The 15,372-nt window shown below is 39.5% G+C and overlaps 1 protein-coding gene across 1 annotated transcript in view; it reads left to right on the plus strand.

Moving 5' to 3' along the window:
• The window catches only part of FGD6 (FYVE, RhoGEF and PH domain containing 6), a 72,206-nt gene that overhangs the window by 16,296 nt on the left and 40,538 nt on the right, over positions 1-15,372 (plus strand). The window contains exon 3 of the mRNA XM_005143137.3: positions 12,740-12,887. Within this exon, the coding sequence (XP_005143194.3) occupies positions 12,740-12,887 (148 nt within the window). The remainder of the gene's footprint in view (positions 1-12,739; positions 12,888-15,372) is intronic.

Raw genomic sequence — 15,372 nt, forward strand, 5'->3', positions numbered from 1 at the left:
TAGGTGTTGAAAGTGTCATTTATGCATTAAAAACCACTTTTTTTTTGTTTACTGAATTTTATTAGAGGATCTAATTTCCTAATAAGTAGAGGCCAGGTATGTATATTTTTTATTATTATTATTTCGTCTACTTCTTAAAATGATAATGATTAGGTTTTGATCTGAAGAAGGCAGGTTTCTTTTCCTCCATCACCTCTAAAGGCTCATCCTATCTTCCAATCTCTCCGTGTTTCTAGCTGGTTTCTGCCACCCTTAGTTGCACATTGAATTCTTTCTCTGCAATTGTACTTCAGGTTTTAATAGAATAGCTTTGATAATAGGCTCTTCAGGTTTGCTATCAGTCCTCGTTATTTTCTGTAATGTGTTATCACTGGCCTTTTTGTATTCTGCCTCCTTCAGCCTGCCTTTTTTCCTTCCCCTCCCCACCTTGCTTTCTCTTGTACATGTTATACAGCTGGTGGGCTTGTGCCAAATCTGAGGGCTTGTCAGTAAAGAGTGAGTCAGATGGCTCAGATCTCCGCTTCCTGTCCCCTGCCAGGCTGAATGCAAAGCCTAAGTGGCTGTCCCAGCTGTGGTGTTCTGGAGTAGGGAATGAACAAAGCAATTCTTGGATACCAGACATGTGGTGCTCTGGAGCAGGGAATGAACAAAGCAATTCTTGGATACCAGACATGCTGTTTTACTGACTTCTTACATTTTGCTTTTACAGACTATGAAGAGCCAAATTCTGTATGAAGTTAAGGGTGTCTAATCAGAGTCCAAATCAGTGTGAAATTGAAATATTGGTGAGAAGTGGTAGTACTGTTGCTTGGGAATAGTGATGTTCTGACACAAGGACTTTGGGACAGAGCTGGGTGCATGCAGATGGTGGGACCCTAATCCTGTGGCTGTAAGCTGCTCTCAGAGGACCTTTTTTGTCAAAGGTTAGTTGAATCACTGACAATAGGTTTGGAATGATTCTATTTTGTAGTGTCAGGCTAGTTATTTTATACGTCTGGGGTGGCATGTGAAACTACATGAAAGACTCGCAGCGAACTTTTTTGCTCAGGAAAGCCTATGGGGTGTTTTGGGTCTTCCTTTTTTTCCTTGCAGGAAACTTCATGCAAATCAGTGTTTCCATGGTCTGCTTCTCCAGTAAAATGAGTTTTCTTTAGGATTGAGGTGGCTTTCAGTTATACAGCTTTACTGTTTATTCTGTTATACAACCTGAAATAAAATGCATATATTAGAAGAAGAAGATATGAACTCTGAGAAAATACTTCAATGTTTTGAAGTAATCTGGGAGAAGTATGCTAGCCCCCTGCCCTTAAAAAAAATCAGAATAAATAGGAATTTTCTTGCTTTAAAAAAATCTTGACACATTCTCATCCAAATGCATTTGAGATGTGCTGATTTAATCTGTTTTGACATTGGGAAAGATTCTGAGCTCTGATGCTCTCCCCCTCCAATGAGGGAGAGAAAGGAGTTGAAGGACTGCATTTTTCCAATGCCTAGTCCATTATTCTAGTATACAATCCAGTCCTGGAAAGGTTTGAAAGGTCATATGAAATAAAACCAATTGTGAAGATCTCCAAGATTGCTACGAAAGAGAATTTTTGTCTTTGCTATTTCTTTCATCCCTCTTTTCAAGGGCTCCCTGTTGATTTTTGTAAAGGAAAGAGGTGGGTGATGCAGATTGACAAGGGCACAGCACATGGAAACTTTTGGTAGAGTTGGAGGTGCAGTAATAAAAGACTTCTGATTTATTGGATGTATTACAAGTGCTGCATAAAAATAGATGTGGTTTGAGTTTTTTACTTTATCTTTTTACCAAGTGTGGTTGGGGCTGGGTGTGCTTGTGAGTATGGGAAGGAACAAGCTGACAGTGGTGCTGGCAATGAGGTACATCACTGCAGGGGTGTGCTGCCTGGCTGCTAGGCAGATCCCTCTGCTGTTCTCCAAAAGGTTTGGTGGTTACTTCTGTCACAGTCTGGTGCAATCTAGAAAATGACATCACATTAGCCTTGGCGCATGTACAGTCCATATGATTAGAAGAGCCATTTTGAGGGTAAACTGCACTATCCTTTGTTTCCCACCTAAGAAGTGGTCACCACAGATGGCAAAAATGTCCTAACTCTGCTGTTCCCATTGATCCCCCTGGTACAATACAAGGATGTCCTTGTCCTTCCTCCCAGTGACGTCGTCCTAGCTCAGCATGTTGGCTCTTGCCTTCAGCCAAAGGGTGACTTAGAACAATGTGGAGGAGCCTGGTGTAAGCAAAGTCACACATAAACCCCTGTGTCCTTTAGCCTTCTTCCTCGCCCCGCTGTGTATGGGTAACAGGAATGCAGGTGTTGCGTACTTTTATGGATTAATCTTCAACACTCTTTCCTCTTTTATGCTGTGGGTTTGTGTGGTTTTTGTGTGTGTGTTAGTTTGGTTTTGTTGGGTTTTTTGTTGTTTTTTTTTTAACTAATTTTGGCATTCTTTGTATGCATTTCCTTTTCCTTAAGATGGGGGGAAGCCAAGTTAACGTAGCGTCACTGTATTTTGGTCTTTCTCCCTGGCCTCCAACACGCATGCTCTGTCTCTGGTTGGCAACTATGGTATAAATTGCAGGTTAATGAAGTGTAGCTCCAGAGAGTATCTCAAATATAGAATGGGAAGTCAAATGTGACATGAAAATTGATGAAAGATCCATTTATATGCTCAACAACCGCCTTTTCCTGTGAGTTATTTTCAGTTTTGGATCAAGAAATGTGCTTGTGAAGCTGCATGGTGCTCTGGTTTGTATGGTGATATTTTAACTGCAGCAAGGTCTGATATAATTGTATATGCAAAACAATAAGATTTTGGGTGGCATAGAATAAATGTTGAAAGAAAGCAATAAAAATATTAACTTCAGATTTAATTGAAATGCCAACCATGATATTTTTATGCCTTATTTACTCAACATTTATATTTTATTCAGTTAAAGATGTTTTAAGGAATAGCTTGACAAAACTACGTAGCTGTGTTGTTTCAATGCACTACAAAAATTTTAGGTTAAGGAATGTAGGTTTTATTTTAGATGCTAGAATTCAAGAGGTTTCTTATAAAAATATTAAGTTTACACAAGTTTTAAGTTTTTCTTAATATATCTTTGTGCTTATGAAGTTGCTCTACTCAAGCAGAAGTGGACTAAAATAATCTCTTGAGATGCATGTAAATAAATTAAAAGGAGTTTTTACCAAACCTGCCATTTTGATAGCTACAACCTGAGCCTATGGCTCAGTGATTTCTACTGTGCAGAGTTCAGCTGATTTTTCAGGAGGATTTAGTGGTTTTGGTTTTATTTTTCCCCAGTGGTATTGTTCCTGGGGTTGGCTGTTCTGTGCCGAATAGTTTAGAAGCAGTGTTTAAATCCTATTCTTTTTCTAATCTGTGCAAAAGATTAGAGGAAGAGAGAGTACAAGTCAAATCTTGCAAGCAGCTCAGTTATTCCCTACAGCCAGCTGTGTTGTTCACAACCAAACTATTTTATCCTATGTTTTCTGGCAGACTGTTCAGGAAGCTGCATCAGCCCTTGCGCATATGGTTGTGTAGTTAAGAGTTAGGTCTCTCCATATTTATTTTAGATCCAAGTCACTACCTTCTGAGTACTCTGCTACTTATCTCTCTTTTGTCATCTTCTAGGTATCTAACATGCAAAAAAATGGAGTGAAATGGTTGCATGTTATTTCTAGTTGAATTAGCAACTCTTTGAAGAGAGATATTACAGCCCTGATTTCAGGGATAAAGTCACCCCAAAATCGTAACAATAATGATGAGTCATTATGGAAAGTATTTAGGGCCTTCCATTAACTCTGATTATAGTGGAGCAGAAATAGTTATATGTTGGACTGGCATGGTACCTTTGAGAAGGTAAAATCAGTTTTGCTTGAAATGGATATTGATAGGAGGTTTTGTTCTCACTTGGTCTAAGTTTCTTCTTTCCTATTTGATGCATTTGGTTTTGAGATTTTGTCACATTTTGGTTATAGTTTTCTAGAAGTCTATTCAATGTGTGCCCAAATTGTATTTTTTCTTTTGCGTGTGTGTGTGTGACTGGGAAGTATTATTTTTTGTTGGATCCTGGTGTCCTTTCCCTATAAACATTTTCCCCCTAGAGTCTGTTTTATGAAGTGAGGGAAGTTAGAATAGCAAGTCCTGATTATAAACAAGTGCCATAGTTTGGTGCTTCTGTTTTATATCTCTTATCACTTCCATGCCAGGAGTTTTTTCCAAAGGTCTTGGCCATAAGCCTTGCAGCTCTCCCTGTGAAATGAGAATTAATGATAAAGGAAGGCAGGAAGATGTAAATTCTGCAGACTTCCCTCTTTACCTGCCTTGGGAGGCAGGTAATCCTTGACAGCTTTGGGTGGTGGCAGGAAGAACTGATGCAGTGACTCATTCCCCTGTACAAGTCTCCTGGCAGAGGTTTAAATCCCCATTTTTTACCGCAGTGTTTCACTCTCACTTACTAGTGCTCAAGATTGTCCCCTTGTATCCTCTTGGATTATATTCTGTTCCATTGGCATAGTCTCCTTTTGGCAGTTTTGCTGGGGCCGCCCAGGCAGAGGCAGGGCGATATGACTGTCTCTGCAGCTGTGCCATGTGGCTTGGGATCTGAGCTGGCACACCATGGGCACCAGTTTTCTTGGAAGACTTTTAGAACTGGACCTCTCTTAAATGCAGCTTTTCTGTGGTGAGTGTGGAAACATCTGAAGCATGTGTGTGTGTTTATGTTGAACTCTCCAAGGAACTGGGGAATTGTCAACAATCGCTTTGGCTGAAGATAGCTCCTGTGAGCATGGGAGGCTGTCTGTGGCAAGAGCGGTCCTTGTGTGCCGCGGGAGCTCGTGTTTGCAAATCACAGCTAAATATGGAGATAATCTGAGAGCTGTTTGCACCTTTCTTACACTGTGCTTTTTTAGGTTGTGCACTGGAGTATGTGGGTGACTGTATTGACCATAGTGTGCCTGAAGTAGGGTGACCGACAGAATCGATGATTTAAAAAAAAAACAACAAGATTTATTAAGCGTGAGACACATCTGACAAATGTCTTGCTTATTTTTTGCTTAGAATGCAAGTCAAATTAATTTTTTCTTGTTGTTGAGGAAAGAAATAAGTGCTGACTTGGCCTGAGGATAACAAATGCTAAACTAAATGCTGCTGTCTGCAAACACTAGGCTAACTTTGGTTCCAGCAGGTCAGGTGTTGCAGTTTGCAGCATGCTTAGCCAAGTATAGAAGGAGCTGCCAGTGGTGTGATCTAACAGGCTAAATATGGTGGCAGCTCTTGGCAGTGTTTATGATACCCTTCTTGCCCAGAAAACCCAGGTGTGAGCAGGTAAAGACAGAGACAAGGATGGTAGTTCTTGGCATTTCTCTTGGCAGGAGCAAACTCCCAGCATTCCCACCTGGCCTCTTGCTGTGGCCAGCCCTTTGCCTTGAGGGCATCAGGCAGCTTTCGAAGCACAAGCAGCTCTGAACCACAAGCTGTTTCAAATAAGATGTCTCAAGCTTCTCTTTTGACAGTGGATCCCTGTCATCAAGTGTCCTGATGTGCTATGAAAAAATGTAGATGCATGCATAGAATACATATGATACTGCTTAAAATAATTCTACTTCAGTTCTTGCGATCTTTAAATTACAATTTGAAAAAGCAACCTGATGTGCACAGAACATTTTCAATTGTAGCTGCTCAGCTGGGTGCAAGTTTCTGTTTTCTAGCTGTGATTCTTGAGGAGTGTTTATGTTTGTAATTGTATCCTTAAAGTTCCCTAACCATCCCAGAGGGAATATAGCACAACAGTTATAAGTGATGCAAATAATCATGGATTCATTGGTCTAGTTTGTATGCCTCTCATATTGTGGTGCTTGTTTTTGTTTAAAGACTGTCATAGAGGTGTTTTTCATTCCTCAGCAATGTCAGCTATTGAAGGATAGCTTGCAAAATGAACTAATGAATCTCACAGGCAGGCTCTGTTTAAGCAGTCTTTAAAATATAAATAAAAGGGAGATCAAAATTAACTGTCTGTCATGTTCCCTAGCATCAGACCATTAATAACTCCCAGCCTGTTTCTTTTTTTGTGGCTATTAGTCCTAATAATACAAAGAGTTTATTAAAATCATTGAGTTGTCACTGCAGAACAAATGGCATAACTTTAATTTTAGCATGTAAAATCCTATTTGAGAGGACACCGTGCTGTCTCTCTCTCATGCACTGTGAAAAAGCACCATTTTTGGCAGAGAAATAACCCCCAAACAGCTTGGCTGCAATAAGGCAACCAGTCCCCCAGTTCTGGCCTGGCCGCCAGCACTGTGAGAGTTGTAGCAGCATCCACCGCCTTTTCTCACACTGTCCAGAACACCTAGAGAGAAGAGATGTGATCTCAGCTTCAGCTCTTTCCATCTGTGCTTCTGTCATTAAACCAGAGGTGACTGGTGCTGTGGGAATAACTCAGATAAGTAATTCACTTGGTCCAGACTGTGTTTCATCCTTATTTGCTGCTTAATGGTCCAGTATGGTTGAAGGAGAAATGAAAAGCAGGGGAACATGATAATGGAAGGTGTCCCTACCAATGGTGGAGGGGTTGGAACTAGATGATCTTTAAGGTCCCTTCCAACCCAAACTATTCTGTGATGAAGGAGGGGATATTTTAGCTATAATGGCAGACAGTCACAATTGTTTAGAGAATCTGAACTTTAAGCTATGAGATAAGATGGGTTGGGGTCCAGGTGCATCTGGAGTGATACGGAGTTCAGCTTTTTGCTTTCCAGACTGGTTTGAGAAAGGAAACAGGTGCCGATGTTGGCTTCTTTAAGGATGGTTCGGGAGCTGTGGTATTGCAGCAAAATGTAACTCATCCAAAAAATACATTAATTGATGCTTTTATTAATGTTGCTTATCACTTATCCAGTCATGTGTTTTCTTCAAACTTCCATAAGAGCTCACTAGGGCTCATGGTTAGTATTCATTATTACCTTTGTGCCTTTGCCAAGTATGCTTGCTTTCTAGAATTTGTCATGGCTTTTTTTTTTCCTAAAAGCCTGCAGTAAATAAATATTAGATAAAGACATTGACCTGTCTTAAATAAAAAGTATTAAATTAAAGCAAAAGGAAGTTCACAAAATACAATCAAGCAATTATCAATCAAGCAGTAATTTCACTTTTGCTTTGGCTTTCCAAGAGCATATTCTGTTACCTTCAGCACTCAAATCAGGTGATTGCTTCCTAAACTGTTGCAGGATCTTAACTTTATTTCTATATTTACAGCCCTTCTTTCTACCTTGAGAGGTTCTGAATTTAGATGGGAAATAGAAAAAGAGAAAATAAGCTACAGAACACATATTTTTTTTCTTCTTTTTTTTTTCTCCCTTTAAGTCTTTTATCTTTGGGGTTTCCTAGAAGTGTACAACTAGGATCCATTGAGGGACTCGGTCAGTGAGGCATGCTGCCTTACCTACAGCTATTACAAGTAATGAGGCACTATGAAAAAATACTCTTAATGGCTATTGCCTTCACAGAGAGACAGTGTCCTTTCAGGTCTTAAAAAGGGTAGCTGGGCATGCTTTAATTGTTGAAATTGATTGCAGGGACTGGTGATACTAAAAACTGAAAATGATGAACAGCAATAGCAATTGTTGCTTCTCTGGAGGAAAGTGAGATGCAAGCAGCATTGAAAGGATTGTGAAATGCTGCAGCAATGCAAAAAGGATTTGAGATGAAATATTATAGTAGGGTGTTCTTTTTGGAGCTCTGGTATTTGGTGCGTGTTTTTTAGTTGAGCAGGAACTCCAGTTTGTGTGATTTTGACTGTATGTTGAAAGCTTTCTTTAAAAATAAACAGGCAAAAAACACCCATAAAGAAGTGCAGTGAGATACTGCAGGAATAGACAGAATAAGGATAAAGATGGTGGGACATTCCTACAAAAAGCAGAGAAGAATGAACATTCCTTTTAAAATAACGGAAGGATGGGAAAAGAATTTAACAGTGTTTTGTACAAGATTCGGTTCATTCAGGATTCCTAAATATTTTGATTACTTAATGAAAGTAGGAGAAACATCTAAAAATAATGAAGAACAAGGAAATGTGTGTAAAGCAGCATCATGACTGAATCTATTTTAACAAATACTTTGGAGCTGTGGAAACCTGCTTTTTTAGTAGATATGGTGATGCTAAAACTTGAATTAATTCCATCATATTATAAAATAATGTTGGGGCATTCCACGGTAGAGAATCCCTCTGAATCATCTCAGTCAAGCTTTAATACTATTTGCCTTCTAAATAGGGAACTGAGTCTGAAATGTTAATTGTGACTTGAGGCTAGTGTCCTATGCAGTGTGTAAATCAACACTGCTTGGAAGTGAAGCCTCAGGTGTATTTTGAAGCTTTTATAATAAGCTAGTCTGAACTAGTCTTGGTCATCTTTTTATAAAAGCAAGAAGTGATAGGACAAAGGGAAATGGCTTTAAACAGAAAGACAGTGGAGATTAGGAAGATATTAGGAAGAAGCTCTTTACTATGAGGTTGCTGAGCCACTCCAGTGTTGCCCAGAGAAGCTGTGCTGCCCCATCCCTGGCAGTGTTCAAGGCCAGATTGGATGAGGCAGCCTGGCCTAGTGGAAGGTGTCCTTGCCGATGGCAGGGGAGTTGGAATGGTGATCTTTAATGTCCCTTCCAACCCAAACCATTCTATGATCTTTTGAAGACAGTAAGAGGGTTTTGTGCTAATTAAGAAATATTTTTCTGGCTGTAATAGCTTGATGGCATTTCTTAAGTTTTGACAGTTTATCTTGCAGTATGTCTTGCTAGGACTGGCATGTTTTGTTTCATTAATATCTCACTATTGCGTTAGGAAAATGAGCACAATGTATGTTCTTCATCCCTCATAAACTGCTCATTCTGAGGCAAACTGATGATCCCTTTATTTTATGTGTCAACCCCCCCCACATCTATATTTAGATAACTTGCTCACAAGATACAGCAAGATATTCTTACTCAGTGGGCAGCACAGTGAGTTGGCACTGGTGGTGTTTCACATGACAGATAATGCAGAAGTTTCTCTTGGTACTGCTGTGGGTAGGACAAAGAATCATGATGAAGAGGGAGCAAGATAGAGAGTTCACAGTATCCCCAAAATGCCATTCAGAAGAGCTGCTTAAAAATAACCATTACTGCATTCATGTCGTATTTTGGAAAAGGTGAACTGATATGTTGTAGAAAAGGTTTATTTAAAGATTGGCTGCTATTTCCAAACTCATTTAAAGGCCACAAGCATCCAGGGTTAACTTAAAGATAACTTAGCTCTAGATGACTTCAGGGGTCAAAGTACAGAACGAGTAATCAGTAAATAAACCACCTTCTGTTTCAACAGTAAAGCCACAGTATTTATGATGAAAGGTTAAGGTGTAAGTCCAAGGAGAGTCACGTGTTCTCCAGCACATGGCTGATAAAGGCAGATCAACAAAGTGACTTTGCCACCATCTTCTCTGAAAGAGAGGGCACAACCACAGATACCACCAGGAGTGCATCTACCCCTGGCTACAGCATTGCACCCTATCCCTGAAGTGGCTTCTTGTTTGATTCTGGAAAATGGTTGGATATGAACAAACTTTTGATCATTTATCATCTAATCATCCACTGTGTTTTTTCTTTCAAAAGCAAAGAAAGAAAAAAATCAACAAACTGCACCCAGTGGAAGAACCAGAGGGCTATGTTAGGCTGTAAACTGAGCAAATATAGGATAAATACATACAGGGATGACTTTGAGGTGCTTTGATTGGTGGGACAGGTGTCATAGGCAAGATTTCGTAGATGGTTTTCTCAGCTCTCATAGTTTCCTTTACGCAAATAGTAGGTGTATACACCCCACAAAGGCAAGCAAAGGAGGTTTCTGCTTTAACATTGTTGTGATTCACAGGAAGAAAAAAATGTATATGGTGAGTGGCTGCCACTTGTGGACATTTTCTAAGCATCCTATAGCATCAGTTGTTAATTATAAAAAATTTTTAATAGTTCAGGTTTTTTCATTGAAACTTTTTATTTGATAAGCTGATTAATCTTTCACTTAGAAAATTCTTCACCAACACAGTCCATTTAGTTTGATCTTCATCCTTCAGTGGTGATGGGGTTATGTTTGCATCGGCAGAATACAGCCTCATCTAGAAATATGCTTGTTCCTGACTTCCTAAAGGGCAGGTTTTCTAAAATGTTTCAGTTGCCCTCAAAAATTTAAATAAGAACTGACAGCAGAATCTGGGATTTGGGTGCCCTGTACAATATGTTTAGGCAAACAGAACTGCGATTTCACAACTATGAAAATAATGTTTTCTTGATGGAATCTTAATTAAAGGAAAATAAAGCAGCAATTAAAAACAAATACTAAGGGTAGGAAAAAGGTGAATAAAATTTCCATAACAAAAGTAAAATAAGGGACCAAAAAAGTGAATTCCAACATGGTTAGAGATAAAGTGCTTAATACACTTTACAATGGGGGAAAAATATCCCAGATCAGACGTAGATTCAATGGCAGATGTGGATAGCAGAACTGTGAGTAATATAGTAAAGAGTAGCAGTAGTTATTTCTGTTGCAGTTTTTGACTGAAGCATGAGTGTATGTCTACCACGTGTAATGTTATAGATGTAATAAAGACATTAGTAATCTATAAAATAACAGGATATGTAATGGCATCTGCTAAAATAAACATTGTCAGGCCAACAGGTCATTTGAATTAGATAGATAAGGAGTTTTCTGAATTGCTGAAGTTAACAAGGAACTGCAAAAGTCTCATTGACCTGCTAGTGTGGTTCCATACCAGGAAAAGCTCCAGTGAAAAGCCACTTTTTTGCCTTCCTGAAGCTATCCCTGGTGTACTCCATGCACTGTTGTCATCAGTGCCCATCTCTCTGGTGGCCATTAGTTTCCCATGTGAAGCTGATAATTTCCAAATTGCAATAAATGGGGATGTCTCTGCACCCTGGGTGCTGCAGTCTTGGCTCAAGATTTTGTTTGAAATCAGTGATGAGCTTTGCAGTCTCTTTCCTCCCCCCACCCCATTTCAGTTTTGGGAGACAGTAACTACTTGGGTGTTTCCTGAGTCCTTCCTGTGTTGTCTTAATAGAAGCAAGCTATTTTAATCTTCTATGTCTTCATGGCTGACGAAGGTCTGTCTGCAAGCCAGCTTATCTACATATCACCATCTCTAAATATATTTCTTTGTGATGGCATTTGTGTGGGGTTTTTTTTTTTGTTTGGTGTGGATTTTGTTTTATTTTGTTTTTTTCAAACTCTCCCTTGAGTGTTGAATGATCAACAACTTGCTGTGGCTGCCAGAGCAGCCTTGCACAGCTGGTATTCCTTACTTCTGCTGTTCAGATTAGTGGCAGCCACCTCCTATAGGATCCACACTGACAGGTTTCCTATCTGTGACTATCATAGCTGGAGGTGGTGGGTCTGAAGAGCTGCCCTCCATCCCTGCTTTCTTGCGATTCAAAGTTAGGAAAAAGAGAAGATCATACATCACCATCCCTTGCATAGGGAGGCAGAGGGCAGCTATATGAAGAAGTGTGTAGCCCTGACAGATTTTGGCTGCACAAAATTAATTGTTGATCAGCGCAATGAGATCTCTGCTGACTGCGGCAGTTTGGGAATAAGGGTTTCGAGATTTGCTTTTTGTTTTCTAGGGTAACTTCTGGCTCCTATCACAGTAAGTTTGTGGCATTCCAGCATATTTTTGCAGGCCTTGAACACAGGTGATGTGAATTGAGGCACAGCTTCAGTGTAATTAGCAATTATCAGATATTTTTAGGGATTAAAAGTAGGAGCTCAGGGATTTGCTGTGTTTCTATGTAACTTTACCAAAACTTCAGGCTCTGTTTTCTCTAGTCTGTGTTTTCTTCGTTATCTTTCCTTACCCTTTTTTTCTATTTTCTTCTAAAATTGCATTTCTTAAATCTCTACAGAAGTTGTCGAGGCTAGTTAGAGGAAGGAGGGTGTATGCTTGTCTCATGCAATTTCTGTATTGCAAATATGGGTAAACCTAATGAAGAGAGACCTCTGTAATTATTGTACAGCAGCAGAATAAGGTTATATTTTATAGCTTTGACAGTTCCCTGGAAGGTGTCTGTCTTAGAGGGGTGGTCGTTTTGAATCACAAAAGGTTCTGCTTTTGTGTTTTAAAGAAGAATTATTGAACAGAATGGTTAGTATTGCTATCCCTGATGCAGTTTTTCAGTGTATGCATTGAGAAACCAACCCTGCATAATAAATGCATCTAAAATTTCAGATGGAAAGTTTCAGCCTGAGTACCATGCCTGGAACAAGTCCTGATGCTATGAGACAGAAGATAGCAAAACAGCTATGATCCTTCTTTATCCTTTTGGCACACAGTACAAATGTTGCACTATAAATGCACATAGTACTAAGGAAATAGATTTATCAAACTTTGCTGTCAGGCAGACTCTGATGGATAAGAATAACATAAATATTCCAATGGTACTGTGGCTTTTGCTCACTGTCAGTGAGCATTATGTCAATACTGACATAGATAAAACACCGCAGAGTTGTGAATCCACTATAGAAAAGCCCACCACTGCTGTTGTCATCTTCAGACTACCTGCTACTGTTTTCAATGGTTTTGATACCAACTAAGCCATTGATTGTGAGGTAAAACAGAAGGCTTTTTACATAAATAAAATATAGTACATTTATTGACTAAGCATATTTTAATTTTAGGTCCTTGGAAGAGCACCATGATCATCCAAACATGGTAATTGGAGATCTTCAGTCAGATGAAGACGATATCATGAACAGTTCTGATGAAGATGATGACACAAATTCTGATTCCAGCAAAGGGGAGCCTGATTCTCCAGAAGATAAACAGGTATCTCTATCTTTATCTTCTGAAGTTATTCATCATTCTTGCTCTATTTTGTAAGTTGTAACCTGTTGGGATATTTTAATATAAAAGGCATGGAATTAACTTTATATATTTCTTTTTTTCTTATTTTTATTGTTTAGTGTTGGAGTACATTTCTAAAATTTTAATTTATGTGTGCACATTAGCCTGATATTAAGAGGTCAGGTTTAGAAATAACCCACTAAAAAGTGTGTGTTGCCTGGCATATTTGTTCCTAATCTTTTCTGATTTGTGGAGCTGTAGACCTGCCTACCATGCCCATCTTACAGAGCTACATGCACAGATGGGTGTTTAAAGATCTTCAGTTTTGAGGCTTGCAAATACCTATTAATGAAGCTGTCTATGCCTCACAGATCCTCAAGTGCACAGTGTCTCTTACACCGAGCATTTTGTGTCAACTTTTGATTTGACAGCTTTGCTGAAGTCCAAGGAAAGGGGCTAGGTGAAGGTTGCAGCATCTGAGGAGGTCCTTCTGAAAAATGTCTTGGAAGCTGCAGTTTTGCTTGGATGGTCTTATTTCTGGGATTTTGGCCATGCAGCAAAGGCTCTGTCCCAGTAACCATTTCTGTGCAGACAGCTTTCTTGTGTTTGTAGGTCCTACATACAGGGGGCAGTTTTTAATTCTTCCTTTTCAGTGATATGAAAAACAAAGGGCTCAACATGCCTTTCAGCATTCAGGTTCCTTAATTCACTGCTCAGGTGCTGAGGAGAGAGTGTTAGTGTATGCATGCAAGACCTGTTGTTGTAGGGTTGCAGAGCCACTTCTATGGCCCTCTGAGGAATGTAAGTCACCCTTGACTGTTGGGGTTAAGGTCTGACCTTCTTCTAGCTTCTGTGAGTGCCAACTTTGAATGATTTCCCGTTTTCATAGAATCATAGAATGGTTTGAGTTGGAAGGGACTTTAAGGATCATCTAGTTCCAAACCCCCTGTGATGGTCAGAAGCACCTTTCACTAGACCAGGTTGCTCAAAGCCCCATCCAACCTGGCCACCTTCATCTTATTTCTTCTTCATTTTCATTTTAATATTTTGTTTTATTTTCATCTTCTTTCTTCCTCAAATGAGGAGCAGGAAGACAATGCTAACTGCTCAGAATGAAATTAAGTTTTGGGGGTCCTATCCCTGTCCTTCGGGGTACCCACTTTCTTATTTCTCAGTCCTGGATTCCCTGGCACCAGACTGCTCACAGATCAATGCCTGTCCTCAGCATCAGTCCTGGCAGCTCTTTCCTTTGATAGTAGTTAAATTTCCTTCCTTTGCTAAGAAATGAACAAATAAGTTAAAAAAAAAAGGGGGGGGGGAAAGGAAAGAGCAATGAGATGCTTTAGTGCTGGAAGAGAAGATTTGATGATGAAGTCAGACCTAATTGTCATTTAACCACATCTTCTGAGAGGAATAAACTGGGGGAGGGAAAGAGAGCCAGGGAAAAGCTTGTGCATGTGAAACTAAGCAGGACTGTATCAGAATAGAAGCTAACTTACCTTGAATGCCTATAGAAATGCCCTAAACCTTTAATGACAGAGTTTTAGAGAAAAGCATCCCCATTAGGAGGCTTCTTGCGCAGGTTTCATGGAGTAATTCAGAGTTTGCTGTGAAGCATCTGCTCGTAGGCTTGCTTCAGCCTCCTGCAGCATGTGTGGCTGGCAGCTGGGCATTAACAACTTCCTAACTGGGAGAGCAGCTGCAGAGGGGAAAGAAGCAGTCTCTGCATCAGTCATTAGCTAGGCTTGTTTTTATTTTCTGTTACTGTGAGCATCTGGCTGTTTTGATGCTGTTTTGATCTGTTAAGAGAAGTTACAAGATTCTTTCCCAGTGCCATGCATGATAGTCCAATTTACATCCCTTCAGTTTTGCCATTAGAGACTCTCTAAGGTCCAGAGAATCTTTGGCTGAGCAAAGTGGCCTTTTCAGTGCCAGCTGGTATGTGAAAAGTCTTTCAAAAGAGGTTGAAAACAGACTGTGATATTTCACTTTGTAATTGTTTAGCAGTAGCATCTTGTTCTGAAAATACTAATTTTCATCTCATTTGCAACTTCATCACTTCTACAGTGATGGCAGACACCTTGCTCTGCATAACTGAGTTATTTGTGAATTCAGTCTTGTAGGGAGCATGTCAGCTGTGCTTTCTAAAGAGGTATGGAGGCCTGAGGATGGGTATTAGAATCTCACCTGAATCGGATTGACCCTCACTGCATAGATCTGCCTGGTTTTTGGAAATAAATTTAATTTTAGGAGAAAAATCACAGCTCTGTGTAAGCATGTCTATGTAATATATGAAATAAAGAATATAATTTGCATATATGTGTTGCAACACCAAATGAGTAAATTTAGAAATTAATTTTATTAATTTGGCATCAGAATAAAATGGAAAGTGATTTACATTTATTTTTTATTTTGAGTATAACAATATCATTAAAACCAATCTATGAATATAGTTGGTTCTATGGTT

The sequence above is a fragment of the Melopsittacus undulatus genome, chromosome 5 (assembly GCF_012275295.1).
Source record: "Melopsittacus undulatus isolate bMelUnd1 chromosome 5, bMelUnd1.mat.Z, whole genome shotgun sequence".
NCBI classification, from domain to species: domain Eukaryota; kingdom Metazoa; phylum Chordata; class Aves; order Psittaciformes; family Psittaculidae; genus Melopsittacus; species Melopsittacus undulatus.